This window comes from Podarcis filfolensis (assembly GCF_964270895.1).
Source record: "Podarcis filfolensis genome assembly, chromosome: 8".
Lineage (NCBI taxonomy): Eukaryota > Metazoa > Chordata > Lepidosauria > Squamata > Lacertidae > Podarcis > Podarcis filfolensis.
This window is the reverse complement of record NC_139611.1, coordinates 1,960,738-1,984,822: the sequence shown is the minus strand read 5'-3', so window position 1 is coordinate 1,984,822 and position 24,085 is coordinate 1,960,738. Positions and strand designations below refer to the sequence as shown.

General features: G+C 49.7%; 3 protein-coding genes across 5 annotated transcripts in view; 1 reads left to right on the top strand and 2 right to left on the bottom strand.

The window, feature by feature from the left end:
* Positions 1–15,237, bottom strand: part of LOC310769717 (uncharacterized protein) — a 59,540-nt gene extending 44,303 nt beyond the window's left edge. Inside the window, exon 1 of the mRNA XM_083629353.1 lies at positions 14,972–15,237. Coding sequence (XP_083485479.1) covers positions 14,972–15,226 — 255 coding nt within the window. The 5' untranslated portion in view covers positions 15,227–15,237. The remainder of the gene's footprint in view (positions 1–14,971) is intronic.
* LOC310769836 (E3 ubiquitin-protein ligase MARCHF5-like) overlaps positions 1–23,294 on the top strand; it is a 96,671-nt gene extending 73,377 nt beyond the window's left edge. Inside the window, exons 2-7 of one of the 2 annotated variants that reach the window (XM_083629651.1) lie at positions 7,506–7,584; positions 13,749–13,951; positions 19,159–19,289; positions 19,934–20,117; positions 20,949–21,118; positions 22,799–23,294. In XM_083629651.1, the coding sequence (XP_083485777.1) occupies positions 7,559–7,584; positions 13,749–13,951; positions 19,159–19,289; positions 19,934–20,117; positions 20,949–21,118; positions 22,799–22,969 (885 nt within the window). In that variant the 5' untranslated portion in view covers positions 7,506–7,558 and the 3' untranslated portion in view covers positions 22,970–23,294. Of the gene's footprint in view, positions 1–7,505; positions 7,585–10,302; positions 10,579–13,748; positions 13,952–19,158; positions 19,290–19,933; positions 20,118–20,948; positions 21,119–22,798 lie in introns of those variants that run through there. The other variant, XM_083629650.1, reaches the window with a different exon arrangement.
* On the bottom strand, positions 5–5,626 carry LOC310769908 (basement membrane-specific heparan sulfate proteoglycan core protein-like). 2 transcript variants are annotated; one of them, XM_083629791.1, is made up of 4 exons: positions 4,995–5,626; positions 4,573–4,656; positions 3,480–3,583; positions 5–1,553 (listed from the first exon to the last, which is right to left on the bottom strand). In XM_083629791.1, the coding sequence occupies exons 3-4, from the start codon at positions 3,541–3,543 to the stop codon at positions 1,381–1,383; spliced, it is 237 nt and encodes a 78-aa protein (XP_083485917.1). In that variant the 5' UTR covers positions 3,544–3,583; positions 4,573–4,656; positions 4,995–5,626; the 3' UTR covers positions 5–1,380. The 2 variants fall into 2 exon arrangements, with proteins under 2 accessions (XP_083485917.1, XP_083485918.1); XM_083629792.1 differs by lacking the exons at positions 4,573–4,656; positions 4,995–5,626 and adding an exon at positions 4,488–4,549.
* Positions 23,295–24,085: the final 791 nt, after the last annotated feature.

Genomic DNA, 24,085 nt, shown 5'->3' with positions numbered 1-24,085 from the left:
ACACGGTGCAACACTCTCGCCCCCGCCCCTGCCCATGGAAAGGGAGCAGCCTGGTCCTCTGAAATGCTGATGAGAGACCTACCTGCCTGCTTCCCAGGCAGCAGATGAGGCTGCAACAGCTCCTTACCTGGCCCTGCCAGGCCCCGGGGTGTCTGCAGCTCTGGGGGACTGTACACTGCAAAAGAAGGTGTGGCTCTATGGGAGACCCCACGCAGACTAATAAGACACTGATGGCTTGGGAGGGGCAAATCCCATTTCCGCCTTGCGGCGCTTAAGGCATGGGAACCATTGCCCGCTTTTTGGTGTTGGGCTCTCGGCTGCTTTCCACGCCAGCCAGAGCACAGGGGAACTCCGTATGGCTTCGCATGTGTCACTGAGGACCAGGTGGAGAGGACGCTCTGAGGCGCCGCAGCCGTTCCCGGCTGGAACTCGCCAGAACTCGGTTCCAGCACCTCTCGGGCCGGCGCCATTGCCACTAAAAAGAGAACCAGCGAGGCATTCACGGTGAGTTCCAGCACCTCTTTTTCTAGAAAAATAACACTGACCACAGCCTAGCCGGATGAGGGAGGGGCGGGAGCAAACTCGATTGTGCCAGGTGGGCAGTGCCACATGGGGCACCGCGACAAAACGCAGGAAGCTCAAACTTGTCCAAGTTGAAAAGCTTGGCTCATGCTGGAGGACGAGGGCAAAGGACCTCCCTCCCTCCTGCCCTGGCTGGAGTGCTGGCTGCTGCTACGGCGTTGGGCATGGGGCACCACGATACAGAGACCCACCCAGCCCACGCCCACCCAGGGGAAGGGCAAGACAGGACAGTATCTTTGGTCACAACCTGCCTGGCCCAGCCCAGCCCAGCAGCGGAAGCAAGAGTAGCCACGCGGTCACCCCACTGCCCACCCCTCGGCCTCAGAGCAGCCTCTTCAGGGCAAGGTGGCACGTTGGGCCCTGCCTGAGATGCTCATCCCTGGAAAACCCGGGCACGGCACTGTCCAAGCGCCTCTCACGAATGCCACTCTCCAGTCCTTTAAGTGTCCACTGTGCCCTCTCTCTCTCTCTCTCTCTCTCTCTGTGTGTGTCCCTCCATGTGAGTGCTGGGGAAGGTGGTGGGACGACGACAGGCCCTGTGTGGCCCCCATCGGTCTGTCACTTCCACAAAAAAAACCCCTCACAAACCAACTCCCTCCCACGTCACCCCACCCCCATTTTCTTTTGGTAGCAGCAAAGCACCATTTGTGAGTGTGTGTGTGTTTCTCTTTTTTAAAAAAAATTCTTCATCATCATAATAAAAAATAATAACAATAATAATAACAATAGATGTCTCTCAATTGGTCTGATGACAAAAACATAAAACAGTGAAGAGTGTGGTTAAGAGGCAAGCCCGGCCTATGAGGAGCACTCCTGGATGTTGAGAACGGCCTCAGAGAGATGGTCCAGGTCAATGGGCTGCTGAGGCTGCTGGCCGGGCCGGTCGTTGATCAGCACCACGTTCTTGATGCAGCCCGTGATCCCTGAGATGTACTTTCCCGCGGTCAGGGTTTGGATGTCAGGTGCTCCGCCTGCGCAGAGGGAAAGGAAGAGCCGTCTGTCAGCAAGTGTGTTCCCTGAAGTGGAGAGGCTGCTGTCCTCTTTCTCCTCCTCAAGTCACTGGGAGGATTCGGGAGGCTGGCAGGGACCGCAGCCTCCATCCTAAGATTTTGATTTCCAGCATCATCACTGATGCTGCCTCATTTGGGCCGTGGGATTCAATTGCACAGCATCCTTCAGAGAGGCGTGTAGACTTTTCAAGGTTCTCCTATTGCTATTCGTTCACATCTCGGGCCCACAAGTCACTTGCTATTCTCACTGCCATGTGGACCACGTTTTTAAAATGAAATTCATGCAAGCTGCTTTCTATGTTTTCTTAAAGGAAAATGTAGAAACACGATTAGGGAAATGCATTAAAATCCTTTTGTTGTGTTTCTCCTGGGGGTTTTTTGTAGGTGTTCTTTAAATATATATATATATATACTTTTCAGATTTAGACATTTCACTGATTTTGCAATCATTTTAACATTTCAAAACTTGACTTCCTACCCCCTGTTTCTGCAGTTCCTTAAATTTATTTTTAATATCTTCTGCTTATCCAAATTACTATATTGGCTTGAATATAAGCCTCACTTCCCCCCCAAATTCCGACCATGAAAAGTTAAAGTGCGGCTTAAATTCGTGACCTTACAAAAATTGACTTTTACGATAACGCTGCTGAAACAGACATATGGTAAAATGGAACAGGTGTGACTGCCTGCAGAATTTTAATGGAGTGGCCTATATTTGAGTATTGTCTTTTTTTCTTTCCCCTCCTTGAAGTTTAAAGGTGTGGCTTATATTTGGGTGCGGCTTATATTTGGGCCAATACGGTAACTTAATTTGACAGTAACTTTAATTTATTTATCTTCTTTAAATATATACTCTTATGAAACTGCAGGTTATTACAATAATCCCGCCAATGTTCTTATCTGTTTATGATTTATCTGTAAATATTCAATAAACCATTTGTAGGAGGCGTTCCTGAAGAAGCATTGCTTAGCAAATTGATAATGTCCCCCCAGGAACATCTTGTAGGGAGGGGTGGCCCTGAGGGTGCTCTAAAAGTGACAAGACATTGACACAGTCCAGACTGAAGTGTAAAGCTTTGAGGATGAGGGTCCTTTGAACAGCCTTCCCAAATTCAGGAGGGCTGATGCCACAAAGTTGTCGTGCGGCACCTGTGAATTTTACACCATTTGCATGGAAAGGCTCTAGAAGTCAGGCAGCAACCAGTGTGGCAATCAGCGTTGAAAGGAAACATGAAAAGCAATGCCCTCCTGCATGGAGGACACATCCTGTTCTGTTGCCTTAGGCGAAATGGGAAGGTGCTTTCGCACTGCTGGCGCCCTGACCTGGGTTCTGCGGCAGCACCTGCAAAGTGGTGGTGCCGACAGCGGGTTCCAGCAAGATCTTGTGAGATCTTGGCAAGATCTTGCCAGAAGCTGCTGCCATGGCCATCACCACTCAGTAGAGCATGAGAGTCACAAATTCGAGTCTTACATTGAGGCAAACGGGTCCTGCATTGTATGGGGTTGGACTAGATCAGCCTTTCTCAACCTGTGGGTCCCCAGATGTTGTTGAACTACAACTCCCATCACCCCTAGCTAACAAGGCCAGAGCTCAGGGATCATGGGAGTTGTAGTCCAACAACATCTGGGGACCCACTGGTTGAGAACCGCTGGACTAGATGTTCCTTGTGGTCCCTTCCAACTCTACAATTCTATGATTCTCTGGCCTGTTCCCACCTCATGGCTGTACCCCCGAGTGAAACATAACAGAAGAAGAAGAAGAAAACCTACTCAGTTGATGAGGGCTGCTGAAAACTAAACGAAAAGGGGAAGTGTGAATCCCTCATGAGCCCATACACCCAAAGTGCCCTGAAAGTGGTCCGGCTTTGTTGAGACGAAGGCGCTTACCTATATAAATTCGACCTTTGGTATTCACTATGACGTTCTTGCCAGGAGATTCCCCAGCTACCATCTCCTCGCCGTCAACTTGAAGGAAGCCTCTTTTCCCTTCCCTGGGGGAGGAACGGGAAAGTGTGTCAGAAGGACTAAGGTGTTTTTGAGTGAGGTTGGTTTGATTGGAGAGGATGAACATGGATAAGGAAGTGCTTGTCATCTGCCCGTGAGAACAGAATTGGAAATGTGGTCCAAGGATATTCCACAGGGGAATCCTCACGTGGATCAAAATAATAATAATAATAATAATAATAATAATAATAATAATAATAATTATTATTATTATTTATTTATACCCCACCCTCCCTGGCCTGAGCCGGGCTCAGGGCGGCTAACACCAGTAAAATTACAATAAAAACATAATGCGGGGGGGGGGGGACAATTTAAAATACAGGTTAAAATGCAATTTAAAATGCAGCCTCATTTTAAAAATAGCCCATGGATCAAAACCATAAGGGGAGGGAAACATAAGGGTCAGACTGAGTCCAAACCAAAGGCCAGCTGGAACAGCTCTGTCTTGCAGGCCCTGCGGAAAGATGTTAAGTCCCGCAAGGCCCTAGTCTCTTGTGGCAGAGCGTTCCACCAGATCAGAGCCACAGCCGAAAAAGCCCTGGCTCTGGTTGAGGCCAGCCTAACCTCTCTGTGGCCTGGGACCTTCAAGATGTTTTTATTTGAAGACCGTAAGGTCCTCCGAGGGACATACCAGGAGAGGCGGTCCTGTAGGTATGTGGGTCCTAGGCCATGTAGGGATTTAAAGGTCAAAACCAGCACCTTAAACCTGACCCTGTACTCCACTGGGAGCCAGTGCAGCTGGTAAAGCACTGGATGAATGTGATCCCACGGCAAGGACCCCGTAAGGAGCCTCGCCGCGGCATTCTGTACCCACTGGAGTTTCTGGGCCAGCTTCAAGGGCTGGGACAGTATCCCCAGCCCCAGAAGCAAACAAATTGTTCCTCAACCCGCCTTGTTCAGGAAACAGGGCCTTGACAACGCTTGGGCTTGTCAAACTAGGGGTGTCCCAAGCCACATCTCTCCACACTCGTCTCACCAGATGGCTGTCACTCTGTGCCATTCTCCATCATCAACTGGGTCTTCGGACAGGATGTTCACTTCTCCGCTTCCTAGCTGGTAACTGCAGGAAACACACGGTCAGTGTCAGAGAAGAAGAAGAAGAGGAGTTTGGATTTGATATCCCTCTTTATCACTACCCAAAGGAGTCTCAAAGCGGCTAACATTCTCCTTTCCCTTCCTCCCCCACAACAAACTCTGTGAGGTGAGTGGGGCTGAGAGACTTCAGAAAAGTGTGACTGGCCCAAGGTCACCCAGCAGCTGCATGTGGAGGAGCAGGGAAGCGAATCCGGTTCACCAGATTACAAGTCCACCGCTCTTAACCACTACACCACACTGGCCACCCCAGAGCCTCAATGCAGAGCGACCAATAGCGTGAGCTCTTATGCGGCCTTTCCTCACCTGAACACCAGGTGCCCGTCCTTCAGCCCGAGGCTGATGAAGTCCTTCACTTTGGCGCTCTCTCCTCCCTTCTGTGACAGAAGCCAGAGCGTTGTTTCTCACCTTCTCCTTTCCTTAGGAGATGGCACCCCTAGGCGCCACCCCTGGGGGGGGGTCATCCCATAGAGGGAGAGAAGCCCCTGAACTGCTAAGGAACTGGTACTGCTTCTCAGGTGCCACATTTTACTTTGTCAGAAATCCCGTCTTTGAGTGTGGCAGCACCGACACTTAGCAACCCCCTACCTACTGGCATCAGCTGGGTGCCTTCACTCTATTTGGCGCCTGCTAAAAACATTTTTTTAAGGCAACTGCTTATCCAGACGTGTATAAATGTTGACAGGTGTTTTTAGCTTATGATTGATTTTAGTTAGGCTTAATAAGAGCCATTCAACAGTGGAACAGTCCCTTGGTAGGTGGCGGGCTCTCCTTCATCAGAGGTTTTTAAACTGATGTTGGATGGCCATCTTTTGGGGATTCCTGAGCTGTGATTCCTGTCTTGTAGGGGGTCAGGCTGGATGACCCTTTGGGATCCTTTACAACTCTACAATTCGATGATGATGATGATAAGCCTCTGCACTGCATAGTGAGGGGGTCTTATATTTTTTAAAAAATAATTTTTATTAACTGGCCAATCACATCAAATTAAATCACATCACATAATTCCAAATTACAAAGCCAAATTTTTAAATTTTGTTGGGGGAACCCATACTTCAAGATCCAAAGGGGGATTCAAATTACTGCGTTAATGTCCAAATCAGTCCCAATCAGTCCAGACAAAGTTCATAATTCTATCCAGTCTTATCTTGGTGTTTCCACATCATATCTTGTTCATATAATTTCTATTTTTCCTTTACGATCTTTTCTGTTAGTCTCCTTAAGCCGATAAGCAAAATAATAATCCTGTGTGGATTTCCCGTTCCTCCACTAAGTCCAGATGGCTTCCATATATCTCCTTCGTAGATAGCATCGCTCTTTCCATCATGAATTTGGCATTTGTCGCTCTTAAGTCCCACCGAGGAGTTGATCCACGATATGTAAACAACTCTATTTCTCTCTTTCTCCTCCCAGACCCAAGAGCTCCAACAATGCCTCCCAAAATGGCGACGGCATTTTTAACTGCGTCATTCCAAAACTCTTAGCTTTCCAGCTTCATCTTGAAACATTGCTTTGGTTCGAAAGTTTATCTCCACACAGCCTTAAATCCACAGCTTAAGTCCTTAGTTTCTGACTCATTAGGGGAGGGGATTCTTGTTAAATCACATAAGAAAAAGGAAGGCAGGTTTTCCCCCCCTCCCCCCTCAGACATTTGTCATACCGTATCTTGACGTATCTTCTCATATTTTATTCTTGTCTTGTTATCAGAGATCTCTTCTGTCAGCAGTCTTTACTCCCCTTTTTCCTTGAAGCATGTGCAATTTATCTCGTCCAAATTGTTTCTTTTGAAGATGCTTGCAACTAGCGGCGCGAATCAGGGACGGCGTCCAGGAGTGCCGGAATCCCACAGGAGGGCTTTGTGCCTAGTGCCCCCACCCCCACAAATTCGGGGGTGGTATAGGGCACAGCAGGCAAGGGCCGTCCCCCCCACAATCCTGGGGGGGTTAAGGAGGCTAATTACCCCCATCATAGCCTCCAAATTACCTCGTGTGGGTCGGAGAGATGTTATTGTCAGCCATCTTCCGATGCGCCACCTAGTGGCCCCCCCGTGAGGGGGTCTTATAATCACAGATTCATAGAACTGTGAAGTAGGAAGGGACCCCAAGAGTCATCTAATTCAAACCCCCCCCCCCCCGGCAATGCAGGAATCTGGACCACCTCCTGCTGGGACAGAATGCTCTCACCCCCATGGGGGCCAGTCTCTTGCCTACTACTACTACTACTAATTTATTTATACCTTGCCCATCTGACTGGGTTTCCCCAGCCACTCTGGGCGGCTCCCAACAAATTATTAAAAACACAATAAAACATCAATCATTAAAAACTTCCCTAAATAGGGCTGTCTTCAGATGTCTTATAAAATACCAGGCTTACCAGGTTGGGATAGCTGGGATAGCAGGCTTGTTGGGTTTTGAATGTCTTATGTAGATTTTTCAATTTCGTTGTTCTGTATGGGACAATGACAACAAAGATTATCGTATCATATCGTAATAAGTGCCTTCAGCTTGATCTGACCAGTGGCCCATCGAATCCAGCGTCCTGTGCTTGCGGGAGGGTTGGAGGCAGGGCACGAGTGCAACTCTACAGTTGCTGTTCGCCATCACCCGGTATTCAGAGGTAGACTGCTCCTGGGCAAGGAGGTTCTGCTATTACAGCGGGTGTCCCTAAGGAGAGCCCTGCTGGATTGGACTGAAGGGCCATCTCATCCAGCGTTCTCTTCTCCCAGTGACCAACCAGATTCCTGTGGGGAAACTGGCTAACGCAGCAGAAATGTGCAGTCTCTCATCGCTTGGTCTCTTTTTTTTCTCTTGGTTGCAGCCTCCCGGACTCACCGGAGACAATCAAGCTGGAAGTGCGCACCAACTCAGCAAATGGGCTTCTCCTCTGGCAGGGCGTGGTGAGTGAATGCGACAGAGCAGGGGTCTGTCAGCTCAGTGTGGCCTACACTGGCTGGCTGGGGCCCCTCCAGGGTTTCAGACTGGTTTTTGGGGGGAGGGGATCCTTACTTGGGGATGCTATGGAGGAACTGAACCTGGGGCCTTCTCTCTGCCTCTCCCAGAGACTGGAGGTGGAAACAGGAGATGTAAAGCTTTGGGTGAGGGGTGGAGGGCGAGGGGGCAGTTGGATCCTGGCAAAACTGAGCAGGGGGATGAAAATGCTAGCAGCCTGTGACGCCAAAGTGTTGATGAGGCCTCTTCACTGATCACAAGTAAATAAAGTGCAGTCTTTGTGCCAGGCCTCACAAGTCAGTGCCATCTTGATCATTGGCGCTGCAAAGATCAGCAGGAGTGCAGGGACAGCCTCTGCTTCACCTGGGATGCGGGTGGCGCCGTGGTCTAAACCACTGAGCCTCTTGGGCTTGCCGATCGGAAGGTTGGCGGTTCGAATCCCCGCGACAGGGTGAGCTCCCGTTACTCTGTCCCAGCTCCTGCACACTCGAAAGCACACTGGCGCAAGTAGATAAATAGGTACCACTGCGGTGGGAAGGCAAACGACGTTTCTGTATGGACCAGTTATTAATAAATTTCTTTTGGCATAAGCCTTTGGGGACCAGAGTCCACTTCAAACCTGGCAAACTCCCTCCACGGTAAGTTGCTATGAGATGTCTTGTAAAAAGTTGTGAACAAACATAATAAATAATAATCACCATCATGTCTTCCAGAATCCATTTTATTCAGCATACTTATCTAGTATAGTCATTGATATCCCTTCTTTTAGGATATGAATATTTCCCAGGCAGTGGAAAAATAACATTAAAATGTGTGTGTTTTATAGCCACATTTCACAGTATCCACTCTAAAACTCATCAGGATCTTTCCCTCTGGGCAGCTGATGGTAGAGAGAGGAGAGGAGCTAGCCCACGGGTGTCTTCTCCTGGGATCTTTCCCACAGTGGTGGGTGGCCCTGTGGAGCAAGGGAGTTCCCTACATTTGCAGGCTGGCACTCCTCCCAACAGTTCAGGGCAGCCTAAATGTCCTTTCCCCACATTCCACCTTCACAACAACTCTGTGTAGGAGGTTCAGCAGATTGATGGTGATCCATGCAAAATCACCAGTGAATTTGGGAGCAAGGATTTAAATCTAGGTCTCTCCAGCCCAAGAGCAATACTCTGCACTAGATCTCAGCACTCTACATTTAGATAGCTTGTGATTCCTTCTGACCTTTCATCTTTCTATTCTGAATGTGCAACAATGCCATTTAATTTATGTGTATCCACAAAAAAGGAGGGGCCAGGAAGAAACTCCAACCAAATAAAATGTCAATAGAAGGAATAAGGAAGCAAGGTTGGAATAAGAGTTGCAATGTTCATTTGATTCCCAGGTAGGTTTATTGCAGGTGCTAGTGAACTTTGGTCCTCCAGATGTTGCTGAAGGACAACTCCCATTCTTCCAGTGTGGTTAAGAGCGGTAGTCTTGTAATCTGGTGGACCGGGTTCGCGTCTCCGCTCCTCCACATGCAGCTGCTGCGTGACCTTGGGCTAGTCACACTTCTCTGAAGTCTCTCAGCCCCACTCACCTCACAGAGTGTTTGTTGTGGGGGAGGAAGGGAAAGGAGAATGTTAGCCGCTTTGAGACTCCTTAAAGGGAGTGAAAGGTGGGATATCAAACCCAAACTCTTCTCTTCTTCCTGGCTGTTAGCTATGCTGGAGCTGATTGGAGGAGTCGTTCAGCAACATCTGGAGGGCCAAAAGCCGCTGGCCCCGGCTTACTGGAAGGCTCTCTTTTGGGGGCAAAGATAGAGTGGCTAATGATCAGGGAAGATGAGTGCTGCAGCCCAATACTACTAATACTAATACTAAATTATTATTTATATGCCACCCATCTGACTAGGTTGCCCCAGCCACTCTGGGTGGCGTCCAACAGATTAAAACATCAGTAACCTCTGGAGGGTAACAGGTTCCCCATGCCTGCTCTAGGGGGCTTTTGAGGTAGGGTGCCCCACTTACACATCCAAAAGGGAGAGCATGCTTTGCATAAAAGTTGCTCGGTCCCTGCTCCTGCCCACCTAGCAGTTCGAAAGCACCTCAAAGTGCAAGTAGATAAATAGGCACCGCTCCGGCGGGAAGGTAAATGGCGTTTCCGTGCGCTGCTCTGGTTCACCAGAAGCGGCTTAGTCATGCCGGCCACATGACCCGGAAGCTGTATGCCGGCTCCCTCGGCCAATAAAGAGAGATGAGCACCGCAACCCCAGAGTCGGCCACGACTGGACCTAATGGTCAGGGGTCCCTTTACCTTTAATTAGAATTAGAAAAAAGTAATCTTAAATACAATAGCTCTCTCCCTAGAGGGGAAAGAGCGGCCAGGAGAGCTGAGTGCTGCAAGGTCTGCTCTTCAGGTGCTGGAGAAAGTACCTAGAGACTGTCCTCTGGCAGCCCTTCAAAAGAGGACTGTCCTGAGTCAAAGCAGGAGACCTGGGAAGCCTATTTTGAGGTGACTAGACGGATGCACGAAACAAAAAGACAGAAAAATGGGGAAGTACTATGCCCCGTGGCCCAGTCTTAAGCCTTCCAGGAGGAGGCTTGGTCCAGTCCATCCTCGCCAAGGTCGTACCAAGGCCGAGCGGGGACTTTCCTGGAGAAACTCAAAGGAGCAGCGCAATCCCTGTGCTCCGGCCGCCGCGGGGCTGGGCTGCGATCCTCGCCCCATTCCCTCAGCGGGGAGCGAGTCCCGCCGCCTCCAGCCGGCCTTGGGCGCGTCTCGGGGCCTTCCGGCAGGTGAAGCTCCTCCTGGCGAGCGGAGAAGAGCCGGGCGCGGCTGAGCTGCTGCGTGTGCGGCCACAGGCGGAGGCCAGCAGGAGCGGAAGCCGGGCCAGGCCTCGGCCGCTGGGCCGCATCTCCGGGCTGACGGCGGGCGATGGCAGACGCGGCGGCCCCCGGGGAAGCCTCGGAGAGGTAGGCCGGGCTGGGCGCGCCAGGCCGGGGGGGGGGGGCTCGTGCCAATGGCCGCCCCTTCTCCCCCCCCCGCCAGGTGGGGAGGGCACCTTGGATGTCAAGCCTCTCTTGCCCTTCTTGCCGCCGGGCTGCCGCTTCCGAAGCCCCCCAGAGGCTCCGCGGCGGCTTCGGGTTTCGTTTCCCGAGCGCCGAAAGGGGCCTTGCTCTCTCCCGGCCGAGAGAGGGGCTGCTCCAAGGGCCCCTTCCGTGGGCTTCGGCCCCCGGCAGCCGCGACGCCCCACGGGCGCTTCTGGGCGGGAAGGGCTCGCTCTTCTTGCCTCGGGTGAAACTGAAATTTAAACTCACACTTTTCTTTAAAGCCTCGCAGCGCTTTTTTGTCCAGAAAGACAGAATGAGCGTCTCTACAGCAAATCGTAGGACAGCCTTTCCCAAGTTTCTCCCCCAACTGCCACCGCATGTGCCGGTGAGTGTTGTAGTCCAAAACATCTGGAGGGCGCCAGGTTGGGGAAGGCTCTTTTAGGAACCCAGGCCTCTCTCTAACCGGTTTTCCACACATTTAGAAAAACCGACTTGATTGTCTGTATTTATATTAATAAAATGGTAATGCTGCCCTCTGATAGATACCAAAAGTGGCTTACAATAAAATAAATGAAAAGAAACAGAATAAATAAAAGACTAGAGTAATTAAACAGTAGGGTGTAAGAGCCACATCAAAGCAATCCTATGTTAAATCTAAATTGGTGAAATAAAATGAAATGAAATGCCCTTCAGCTGCCTGGTGCTGAGGGAAGACATCAGGGTGAGTCTAAAGCAAGCTTCCCACCCCAGAAAATGTTGTCAGTTGAGCACCTCTTATATAAAAGATGTCTGAAGTCCCACAGTCTCACTCAGGAAAAGCAGCAGAAATCCAGATCGATAAGGGTTGTCTCCATTGTGAGTTCTGCTCAGAGTAAACATTGCAACCAATGGCCGTGAATCCACTGATTTCAGTGGGTCCAAGATGAACTAGCATTGCATACAACCCTTCAGCTGTAACCCTTTATTATACAGATGTTGCCATGGATGATGGGAGTTGTAGTCCAGCAACATCTTGAGGCCTACCGTTTCCCCATCCCTGCTATAAACATACCTGGGCTGGAGGAAATCCCAGGTATGTCGGAGCAGAAATGCATAGGATCGTGGGGTTGATGGCCAGGCTGTGGGGAACGAGTCTTGTGAGCTATCATGTCAAGGTGATTGAGAACAAGGAGCCACAAATCAGGAAGTCCCACATTTAGATCTTGCGTACTCCTATATTTGCTCCTGTTCTTTCCCAAGCCTCATGCTTTCATCTGCAGTATCACATTACAGGGCCACTAGAAGGCTTATCAAAGCACTTTACACACTCAAACTCTGTGTGCTGTAACTGGGACACGCTGGGTGTGCCAACCTGCACTACACCTGTGCCTCAGGCATGTCTCAGGACCTGTTTTCAGCGCTAGTGCAGAAGGATTACCGTGGCTGATGGTATAGTATTGGAAACCACTGGGGAACCAACAGGGACCACAGCCTCCTGTCCAGGCTGTGGTCAGAGGGAGACATTCCTGAACGATGTGAAAAGCATCCTGTAGCCCAAGTACCTGCTGGACTCTGGGAAATCCCTTTTGTCTCCCCATGGCTTTCCTTTTAGAGCAGGGATGGGTCCCAATGCGTCTCCTGATCTGACCCCCTGGCCTCTTCCCAGGCCCCGGCCATTTCTTCTTGATGCTCACCTTTCTTTCAAATCAGGCGAGCAGTGTGGTTAAAGCTCCCCATCCTGTGTCCTGCTCTCAAGCTGCTCAGCTGAGCCCTGGAAAACAGCTCTGCAGTGGAAACTGGGTGTGTGTGGCTGAGCCCTGTCCCCAAGTACCCAAGGAGGAAGAATGTGCAAGGAGAGGGCATGTCTGTGCCCATGCTGGTGGTATGGATGGTGCTTGTGAGTTTTGGCCCTGTCCACTACTGATAGGCAGCCCCGTCCCGGCCCACCCACTTCTCCCAGGGAAAGAAAAGTCGGGGGAAGGTTCTCTGTCCTGGTCTTGAGCCTGGAAAACACAGCCTGGCCTACCCTGTATTCCAGTGGTTCTCAAGCTCTTTTCTCTGGGCCAGACTTTCAGAATAAAAACATGCTCACACTGCACCAATTCTTTTACTGATAAGAAATATATTGGAAAACAAAAAAAAGCAACTCCTGGCAGTGCTTGATTTATAACATAGAAGACATCCACTTTATAATACTGTATGATCCAGAAATTATAAAATAGTGCAGCTACATAAGAGCGCAAATCATTCCCAAAGTAGAATGATAAGCAAGCCTCTTACAAATGTACCTTAAGTATGTATACAAACTGAATGAGAGGTGTGAGCTGTTTGATGCTCTTGCTCTGATATCTACCCATATTCATATACAGTGGTACCTCTGGTTATGTACTTAATTTGTTCCGGAGGTCCGTTCTTAACCTGAAACTGTTCTTAACCTGAAGAACCACTTTAGCTAATGGGGCCTCCTGCTGCTGCCGCGCAATTTCTGTTCTCATCCTGAAGCAAAGTTCTTAACCCAAGGTATTATTTCTGGGTTAGCGGAGTCTGTAACCTGAAGTGTATGTAACCGGAAGCGTATGTAACCCGAGGTACCACTGTGTGTGTGTGTGTGTGTGCGCGCGCACTACGTTGCACTAATAGTATCCTATACTATTCTGAAATGTTTAAATTTTCTTTGTTCTTGAATCTTCCTGCCACACCTGCCATCTCCTGCCACACCCTTTCAGAGCCACTGATTTACACACAAGCAATGGCGGCAGTTACGTCAGTATATGGCAAGACTGGCTTCTACTGGTTTAACCATGGGGCATTGCAACTTTCTTATCTCTGTGGCTACAACAGTTATAACAATCTCTTGCTTACATGCTCTCATGGTACTCTTGCAAAGACAACCTTCATCTTCCAACTTTCATTTACTTGTAACACAGATTTCAACTTTTTTAAATTATTTAATTCCTTTATAATTTTATCCTCCTTCCATACTACCTCAATCCTATCACATATCAGTCTTATGACTTAGGGAGTTTAAAACCTTACCTTGCCCGGCTTCTTATGCACCTTCAAACTGGTGGAACAAGTGACAGCTATGCTCTCTCTCTCCCCCCCCCCCCCAGGCACTGCTGGGTCTGTTTTGGCACTGAGAGCGATGACCGCTCAGCTGAGTGGGTCTGCCCCTGCCGCTGCAAAGGCTCCACCAAATGGATCCACCAGGCCTGCCTCCAGCGGTGGCTGGATGAGAAGCAGAAAGGCAACAGCACAGGCAGTGTGAGCTGCCCACAGTGTGGAACGGAGTATCGCATTGTCTTCCCCAAACTAGGTGAGTTGTAGGGGTGGCCTGGCCAGCCCCATTCCCTGGTGTGGCTAGATTGAGTCCCTAGCAAAGTTGTGGAGCTGCCCAGCAAAGCCAGGTCCAAGGCAAGGTGTGTTTAAGCAGCAGGTGAGCTGTCCAGCCAAGGATTTCCACTGGGCTAGGGGACACACAGTACTCTTTCTGAAGTACCGTATTTTTCGCTCTATAAGACGTACCAGACCACAAGACGCACCTAGTTTTTGGAGGAGGAAAACAAAAAAAATATTCTGAATCTCAGAAGCCAGAACAGCAAGAGGGATCGCTGGGCAGTGAATGCAGCGATCCCTCTTGCTGTTCTGGCTTCTGGGATAGCTGCGCAGCCTGCATTCGCTCCATAAGACGCACACACATTTCCCCTTCTTTTTAGAAGGGAAAAAGTGAGTCTTATAGAGCAAAAAATACGGTAGTTTGCCCACCCTTGGTCCCCACCCTGTGATCAGCTCTCACCTTTGGCTCCTAGCAGGCAACAGCAGCCACACCCCAGGAATGGCTTCCACTGGCTAGCTAAACCAGGTGAGGGGAGCCAATGGGTCTCAAATCCTTGAGGCCAAATGGATTGCTCTGCTTTCCTTTGGAGCACATCAGCAAGGCCAAGAGGGGGGTCTTGTCGTCTTCAGCCACAGCAGGCGCTGTGATGCTACAATGGTTGACTTTGCCTCTGGAAGCGCATTTCATTTTCTTTTGAGAGAGATGGATGCCAACAACAAAATAGCCAGGCAGCAACATAGCAGTTGTGTAGCTGTTCCTGCAGCCTTCCTGGAGTGTCAGCAGGGTCCTGATCCAAAGGTGCACATCCAGTTATTGAGCCCAGTGATGGGAGGCCTTGTTGTACTGCCACATACATACATTCTGGCATTTAGTTTGGCCATCAACTTGGCCTTGCTACTTCCTGTGTTCCTGGGATCTTGGGGGTAATAGGTGCAGGTTACAGCAACAGCCAAGGCGACATTTTTCCGCCTTCAACGCATCAAGCAGTTGGTCCCTTACCTTTCCCGCCCCGACCTGGCCACAGTGATCCACGCGACGGTCACCTCCAGGCTTGACTACTGTAATTCGCTCTACGCGGGGCTGCCCTTGAAGCTGTCCCAGAAACTCCAGCGGGTACAGAATGCTGCAGCGAGGCTCCTCACAGGGTCTCTGCCATGGGAGCATATTCACCCAGTGCTTTTCCAGCTGCACTGGCTCCCGGTGGAGTACAGGGTCAGATTTAAGGTGCTGGTTTTGACCTTTAAAGCCCTTCATGGCCTAGGACCCTTGTACCTACGGGACCGCCTCTCCTGGTATGCCCCCCGGAGGACCTTAAGGTCCATATATAGCAACACCCTAGAGGTCCCGGGCCCTAAGGAAGTTAGATTAGCTTCAACCAGAGCCAGAGCCTTTATTATTATTAATAAAGGAAGGTCTTTGGTTGCTGAGCATCCAGGCCCCTTCTGCAGACTTCCTGGGTAGGGGTGGTCTTGGAGGTCCTGGGAGAAAGAAGTCTCACCTGCTTCCAGGTCCAAGCTGGGAGCATGAGAAAAACTCTGGCAGACTGGTTTTTTGCTCACCCTTCCTCTGGCAGCCGATTGCTGCTGTCAAAAAGGGAGCAGTGCAGTGGTGGTCAGTGGCAGCTTCCTTGCCATGCACTTAGGCACACACAGTCTTCTTTACGGATGGGGGTATGCAAAATATTTAGAGATCCCTCTCCTACCCATAGCAGAAGTGGTTCCTTCAAATCATTTTCTTGATCCTTACATTTATATTCCACCTTTCCTCCAAGGAGCTCTCCCTTTTATCCTCAGAACAACCCTGTGAGGTAGGTTAGGCTGAGAGAGGGCGGCAGGACTGGTCTCCCTGGTCCCAGCATCTCTGTGTGGCTCTGCTTTGGCTTCCCCTTCCCTGCGCAAATGCACACACACATCTTTTCTAAAATTGTACTAGAATACAAGCCCCCATTACACAAAAACGAGCCACTTATCTTCTAAGTAGGATCATTGCCTGGACAATAAAAAACAATGTTGTGTTACTTTTGGGGAGGAATTTGCAAAATTTGTTGGAGACCAGCCTTAAGCATGAGAGAGAGAATAATGCTGAAAGTTAATGAAGCAGGAGGGCACCCCGGCTCCCCATGTGGGCTAGAGCTGGTGGAGGTGGGGTGCAATGACTGGAGGGCTCCAGGTTCCCCATCCCTGAGCTAAGGGCTGCCTGGCTGGATCAGATCCAAAGTCCATGTGCTCCCACCACAGCCAGCCACCTGCCCAAGGGAAACTTACAGACAATGTTGGTGGGCCTTTGCCAACCTGGTGCCCTCCAAATAATAAGAATAACAATTTTAATAATTTTATTACGGAGTTCCAGAGTGTGGGTGCTGCCACACTAACTGATCAGTTTCTTACAAATGCAGAACAGGCATCCTACGGCACCTGTAACAAAAGCCCCACGCAGAGCGCATGGCGGCAATCCAACCTTAAATTAACCACTGCATGAATGACTGACCGAGCCTTCCTGATCCAGGAACAGTCAAAGCTGCCATACCTGTCGCAGCTGGTAAAAGGTGCTACTAGCCCCTGAGGCTGCTTTGGGTTCCAGGGGCAAAGTTGGACCCAGAAGCACCCCCAGACTGTGAACCTGCTCCTTCAGAGGAAGTGCAGCCCCCTCCAGGATAGGGAACTGCCCCAATTCTCAGACATGGGTGCCAGCCAACCAACCAACCACAGTGCCTTTGTCTTGGCAGGATTCAAGCTCAGCATGTTTTTCCTCCTCCATCTCACCCCTGTGTCCAGGCCAGGGACTGCTTAGCCCCTCCCAGTTCAGATGCTATGGAGAAATTGAGCTGAGCATCCTCAGCATCCTCATGGTGTCTTATCCCAAAACTCCCGATGACCACTCCCAGCACCTTCCTATAGATATTAAATAGCCCTGGAGATGAGATGGTGCCCCCTGTGACGTGGCCACCAGGGGACTGAGAAGCATTCCCCTAACGCCACTCTCTGGACTCAGTCCAGGAGGCGCAACCAAAACCACTGCAGCACAAAATTCCCTGGAGCCGGTCCAGAAGGATAACATGCTCAGTGTCATTAAAAGCCAAAGCGAGATCAAGATGCAGGAGCAGAGTCATAGTTTAATAATGTTGGGCTGCTTTGGAGAGTTAGCACACAGCTTGGAAGCAGGCCACTACTGAATACTTGTCGTATGAGCACCCTTGGCTGGTAAAGCAACCAGAGTGAGACTTCTAAGTGTGGAAAATGAGAAAGCGTATAGAATTATAGGGAAAACGTATTGGATAGGAAAGAGCTCCTATTCTAGCTAGTTGTGAATCCAAAGGAGCCGTCCTTGCCCCTTGATCTCTGCAGCAGAGAGACAGTAGGAGGTTGTCCCCTCTCCTTTTCTGCTCCAGAAGGAAGCGGGGAGGAAGCTTGAAGTTAGGTCAGCAGCCCTAAGAATCAGTCTAACCTCAGAAGGAAGGCCAGCACAGGTGCAGAGGACAGTGAGAAAGTTTAAGAAGCTTGGAGGTCTACTTTCTCCCCATGCAAATGTAGTCAGCATTAATGCAAGCTGAGTTGCATCCCAACACTTCCAAGAAATAAAACAGGTCGCTTGGTCCCATAGACCAGCAGTGGGGAACAGCCAATGGGTCGGCCTAATGAGACCCCTGCCAGACTTCCCCAATGGACCCAGTTGGTTTGTTTGCACAAATCACACCCACATTGTGTGGCATCAGTTGCAGGACAGGTAATGGTGTCATGTATTGTATTCATAGTGATCCAGAGCAGAATCTTTAAGATATGGTTAGCAGAGTAAAAACTTTAACATGTTGCAGAATTAAAAAAAAAAAAAATAGACCAGAGGCAATTTCATTTCATCCAGCAGAGCTTTGCTGCTACTGAAGGCAAGTGAGGATAATGTTGACAAATCCAATACGTTCAGGATTGCCCCTGTCCATAAGAAATCCAGTTGCAGCAGACTTAACTTAAACTTACAATAACTTATAATAAGACTAAACCTTAACACTTAGCAAACTATGTGCAGAACACCACACCAGAAGGAAAAGAGATAGAAAGTGAAGCCCAGGTTCCTTCTGGCCTCTTATTATAGTCAGCATTACCTTGACAGAAAAGATAACAGAACCAGTTTAGGCCAGCTGTACTCAGCTTCCCTGAAGGAATAACCCAAACATCATGAACCTTCTGCTTGTTTCTTTCACACAGAGAAACTTCCAGAACCCTCTTGAATTATTTAGGAAAGATCTCTACACATCATACACACAATACTCTCTGTACTAAGAAATGTAAACTGACAAAAGGCACATCTGCAAGAAGTGCCAGATTCAGGCCTGTTTGAATTTAGCACCTTTCCCTGTTGCAGTGTTTTCTGAAGGGATCTGATGCACTCAAGAGCATCACTAACGGGTGTATCCAGCCTTTTCCAAAAGCAACACGATAGGAAAATGTGCCAAATTCAAGCAGTGCCGTAAGCAAAGCCATGGCTGCAAAGGAACAATTGGGAGCACACCCCCTGCCACAGACAGGCATTTTATGATGATGTCAACTCCACTGAGGCCTCATCCATAGCATACATTTAAAGCACTAGGATACCACTTTAAACCGTCATGGCTTTCCCCAGAGAATTCTGGGAGCTGTAGTTAAGGGTACCAAGAGTTGTTAGGTGTTTCTTATTCCCCTCGCAGAGCTACAATTCCCAGAGTTCCTAATGAAGAGAGATTGATTAGGACAACTCTCAGCACCCGTAACAAACTACAGCTCCCAAAATTATTTGGGGAAAGCTATGACGATTTAAAGTAGTATCATAGTGCTTAAAATGTATAGCAGAAACCTAGTCTAATATGTTATGAGCTAGTTTTAATAAAGTAAGTTAGATTTTAAGAAAAAAACTAAAAAGAAACAATCACTTACCATTTGTTGGTTACTCAACTCATTCGGGTTCATCGGCAGGAACTTTGAGAAGCCAGGAGCAGAAGGGGCCAGAATGCCAAGGAAGCGGATAGACCCCTTCCTGTTCCCTTTTCCTTCTGTCTTGGGATTTCACACCCACACCCCTCTTTCAATGGAACCTCAGTGGCTGAGGGATGCGACACCTCTGAAGGGGCCTGAATGCCTAGGCCATGATCCTGGTGGTTGTTGAGAGTCCAAGCTGAGTGCCTGCAACATTGAGTTTCTGCTGTCCTTCCTTTGTAGGACCCTTGGTGTATTTCTTGCAACAAGTGGACCGAATTTTATCCAAAGTGAGCCCCTTCGCTGCAGCTGGCATTGTCGTGGGGACACTCTACTGGTCGGCTGTGACGTATGGAGCTGTCACTGTCATGCAGGTAAAGCAAAGGGGTGCAGGGAAAGAATGAATCAGATGGCCTTCAGCTCAGTCAGTAGCTTTGAAAGTCACTTGGAAATTTTATTATAATCAAGCAGTGGAGAAAATTTGTGAAATAAAATCATATGCAAGAAAGCTTAATGAGGCTTCACGGTTTAATCAGAATTGACAAAGGTTATGACTGATTAATCAGTGGGATAAAAAGGGGGGTGCATTCACACTATGATACCACCTTAAACAGGTTTCCTGCAAAGAATTCTGGGAACTGTCAGTTGTTAAGAGTTGTTAGGAGACCCTGTTCCCAGAGCTACCATTCCTAGCATGGTTAAACAGTCAGTTCCTCTTCACATGTAACTCTGTCCACTTTGGAGCTCTGTGAGAGAAATTGTGTGTGTGTGTGCAGGCCCTAACGAATCCCAGCACCCTTCACAAACTAAAACTTCCAGAATTCTTTGGGGGAAGCAATGACTGTTTAATGTGATATCATAGTGCTTCAGACAGTGCTGTGCTAGGAATCTGAAGCCATTCAGTAAGAATCTGACCATTTGGGTTATGTGAATGGAGTTTTATTCTCCTCACTGATGAAGGCAGAAGCCCCCCGGCTCGCCCCACTGCACTACTGATCGGTCTCTTCTCCTTTGGCAGGTTGTTGGTCATAAAAAGGGCCTGGATGTGATGGAGCGGGCAGACCCCCTTTTCTTGCTCATGGGGCTCCCCACCATCCCTGTCATGCTGGTGCTGGGCAAGATGATCCGCTGGGAAGACTACGTGCTGAGGGTGTGGCAGAAATACTCCAGCAAGCTGCAAGCCCTGCAGGCCTTGGTGCCAGGTGAGTGCCACCCTCCACTCGCTCCTCCTGGCCTGGGCATTTGCCTGACGTTGATGGGCCGGGAGACCAGCATGAGGCAGGCTTCCCCTGGACTCTGCATTTGGAAGGAAAGGTGGGCCAACCGAAATTTATGGTATGCGGATGAATCCCTCCTACAAAACAGTGGCAATTGGCAGCACCCTAGGACAGCTTTGTCCAGCTTGGTGCCGCTGCCCTCCCACTGTTTTTGACTACAATTCCCATTGGCCTCAGCCTGCTGGTGGGAATTGTAGTCAGAAGCAGTGGGAGGGCACCAGGTTGGACAAAGCTGAACTATTCATGGAATTCACAAGAATATGGAGTTCTCACAGCCATCCTACTTCTGGACTAGCTACTGGGCAGAGCACAGCTCTGCATCTGGGGCAGCAGGACAAAAAAACAGATCCTCCATTCCTTGTCCTTTTTGTAAGCCAAGAGCCTACCTGTATACTTAGCTTTGCCAGTGGGAGTTGAATGGCACCTGGGGTTATGGACTGTTCTGCTTGGCAACAGCAGCACACACAACAAGTAACTGCAATTGCCATGAGCTGCAGCATGAACTGATCCCTCTAATCCATGTGCATTTGGCCAGGATGCAGTGGAAGGAAGAGCAGAGGCAAGGCATGTTCCTCCATTGTGCAGAATAATAATAATCAACAACAGCAACAAATTTGCACCAAGCAAAGTTTGCAGTCTGTCCAAATCATGCTAAATAGTCATGTTTGCATTTTTTTATTCTGCAGATGTTCTTATTTTTATTAAACAGATTTTTAGCTCTCACCATGTTTTTCCTAATCTCTCTTGCATCCTCAGGGATCAGCCGCCCTGTTCCGCACATCCCTCTCGCCGAGTCGCGCTACCAGAGTGACCACCTCTCCATCTCGCGCACGCTGTGCGGGGCCCTGGTCTTCCCCACCATTGCCAACCTAGTTGGCAGAGTCACCTTCCACAGGGTGAACTCCAGCCTCCAACGTACCATCCTGGTGAGTGGAGAGACTGGGGAAGGAACTCTGGAGTCAACGGGGTGCAATACTTGGGTCAGAATTCAAACTTTTGAAGGAATCACTTCCATGCTTGGTTCGACGTAGCATCCCTGCCACAGCACCCTAATGCTGCTAGCCATGGTGGCAAGGCTGGGACAGCCCTCGGGTTAGCTGGCACAGCACATAGTTCATATGCAGAAGGTTTGGTGCACTGGCACCTCTGGGTAAAAGGATCTCAAACAGCCAGGCTGGGAAGGACCTTTGTTGGAGGTGATGCCCATTGGATTAGACTCGGCTTCTCCAACCTGGTGCCCTCCAGAAGTTTTAGACTACAGCTCCCATCAGCCTGGCGCCATATGGCTGTGCTGGTTGAGGCTGGTGAAAGTTGCAGTTCAGTCCATCAGGAAGGCATGCAGCCGCCAAGGTGCTGGGCAGATGGACCGATGGACCTGTTTGTGGGATGCTCTCCCCAAGGAGGCTTGCCTGGCACTTTCATTGCAAATCTTTAGGCACCAGGCAAGAACATGCCTCTTCTCCCAGGCCTTTGGCCAATTGAATGATATACAGTGTTTTAAACTTTGGGGGGTTATTGCTTTGTTTATTGTTTTTATACTGTGATCTTAGGATGAAGGGTGGTATATAAATTTAATAAGTAACAATAATGGTCTGACTTGATAGAAGGAGCTCCACATTTCCACTTTTCTTTCTGGATTTATATCCTGCCTCTCCATCATTTAGGTCTTCCCTCTTTTTTTAGGTGGCTTGAAAACATATGTTAGCACAGTTGTTTTCAGTCTGAGGGGGCAGGGGGGGCCTCCATACTGGAGAACCTGGAGGAAGCCTGTAGATCCCTTTTGTCTTAAGCCAGGAGTCACCAACTTGCGTCCCCCAGATATTTTTGGAGAGACACCAGCTCCTGTCATCCCCAACTAGTGGCCATGGTGATGGGGGCTGGTGGGAGCAGGAGTCTCACAGCATTGGGAGGGCACTATGTTGGCTGTTACAGAAGGCCAGTTCCCTCTGGTATCCCCCTCAGGTGATGCGTCCGCTGCCTCAGTGGGAGAGAGGGCTCCTTCCTACAGCGCCACTGAAAGCGCTGGATCCTAGGCTTCCTCTCCCTCAGGTCTCACCTGGTAGCCACCGTTCCCGCAGGCTGCCTCCAGGGCAGAGATGGGCAAGGGGGCTCATTGCATCTTCTCCGCATGGAAGACCAGATGCAACCGGCACCTTCCACCTCTGAACTGTTTCCATTCAAGCTGGTCATTGTAAGAACCACAATTTTACTTTAAGAATTGGCACCCATGTTTTCTTTTTTCTTCTTCCCTCCCTGGCCCTTTTTTCTTTTGTGCTGCGCCTTTTAGATTGTAACCCTGTGGGGAAAGGGCTGTTTTGTTTTAACTGATTGCTTTAACCCTGGAGTCTTCTGGCCGAAGAGCCCTGGCTAAATGTTCTAAAGGAAAAGGAAATCCTGGACTGGAGCAGATAATGATGATCTGGCTGCTTCCCTCTGTCAATCAGACTCCTCTCAGGAAGGGGCTTGAGGGAACTGCTCTCTCCTCCCTCCCATACCGAGTGGTGGTTCACCTGCCTCTCCAGTGCTCAGCTTGGAGGTGAAGGCAAAAGAGGTGGTTTGAGGCTCTTAACTTCACCTACCCCTCCTTTTCTCTGTTTCCCTGCCAGGGAGGCATTGCTTTTGTGGCCCTGAAGGGAGCCCTGAAGGTCTACTTTCGCCAGCAGCAGTACCTGATCCAAGCCAACCGGCGCATCCTCAACTTTGTGGAGAAAGGGGACATGGAAAGGAACTCCACTCAGCTCGATGAGGACAGCGGCAGTGAAGCAGGGCTCAGCTAGGGCAGGAAAGGCACCCATGCACGCTCAAGAGACACACACACCGCTCCAAAGCTCCTCAAAAGAAACTGGATTCCTCTCTGGGATGGATTTTAGGCCAGTCGAGTCCGCTCCCAAGAGGAAGCACTCTGGGCTTTGCTGCTGTGGTTTGCGGAGAGGGCGAGGTGCTCCATTTAGGCCGGACTGGGCAAAGTCTGCTTCTTCTTAAGCTGGTGGTTTATCGGCAGTCTGGCTCTTTGACTCTCTTCTGCCTGGTTGCTCCCCTTGCACGGGGCTGTGCTCTGATCTCTTTGTAAACCAGGAGTTAAATAAAGGAGTCAAGCTGTAAGTGTCCTCTTTGTGACCATGGAGAATTGCTACTGCTGCTTCACTTGCTTTATTGAAGAACAGTGCAGAGGTTTGCTAGTTTCTTATCCCAGCCTTCCCCAACCCAGTGTCCTCCCGGTGCTGCAGGGCTACAACCCCCCTCGGACTCAGCTGGCACAGCAGTGGGTCAGGGCGGCGGGACATAGGGGTCCAGCAGCATCTGGAAGGCTGCAGCTTCTCCCGACCCCTGTCCTGAGGCAGCTTGGTATGGGTAAAAGGCTAGCCAGTCTCCTGCCAGGGGTGCAAAGAGATGGTGCAGCTCAGGTCTTTTTGGAAATGCAACTCTCTGATTATGAAATCCTCTCCTCCCCACCCCAGTACAGCAGACCACCCTCTGCATTACTTTTTGCCAACTTGGCCCAGTCCCAGCTCCATCAGCCCTCATGGGAGTTGTCATCCAGAATGTCTGTCCAATACTCCACACGTGCAGCTCTGCTGACGCAGGAGGACTCCCTCTTCCTCTACTCCCCCTGTGCACCCCCAAGTCTTCTCTGAAGGACCCTCCTGCACCAAGCCCTTCTAGGCCTTGCAGAGAAGCAAGTTCTTATTGGCGCCAAGCAAAAAAGTATTTAAGGATCAGACCCTGTGCTAGCAAGTGCTGCCTCTCAGCCTAGAATGATTGATGCACAGAACCTGCAGTTGGCAGTTACAATGCCCAGCCCATCCTCAAAGGACAATGCCCACTGCTGAATTGGAGCAAGCGTTGTTGGGTTTTCTCCAGTTTGACATTTTTTCCGATTAAGCACAAAATAG

Coding starts and splice junctions, on each gene's coding strand:
- LOC310769908 (XM_083629791.1), bottom strand. CDS start 3,543: ATGGTAGCTGGGGAATCTCCTGGCAAGAACGTCATAGTGAATACCAAA. Junction 1,554..3,479: donor CAAAGGTCGAATTTATATAG/GTAAGCGCCTTC, acceptor CCCTCTGCGCAG/GCGGAGCACCTGACATCCAA.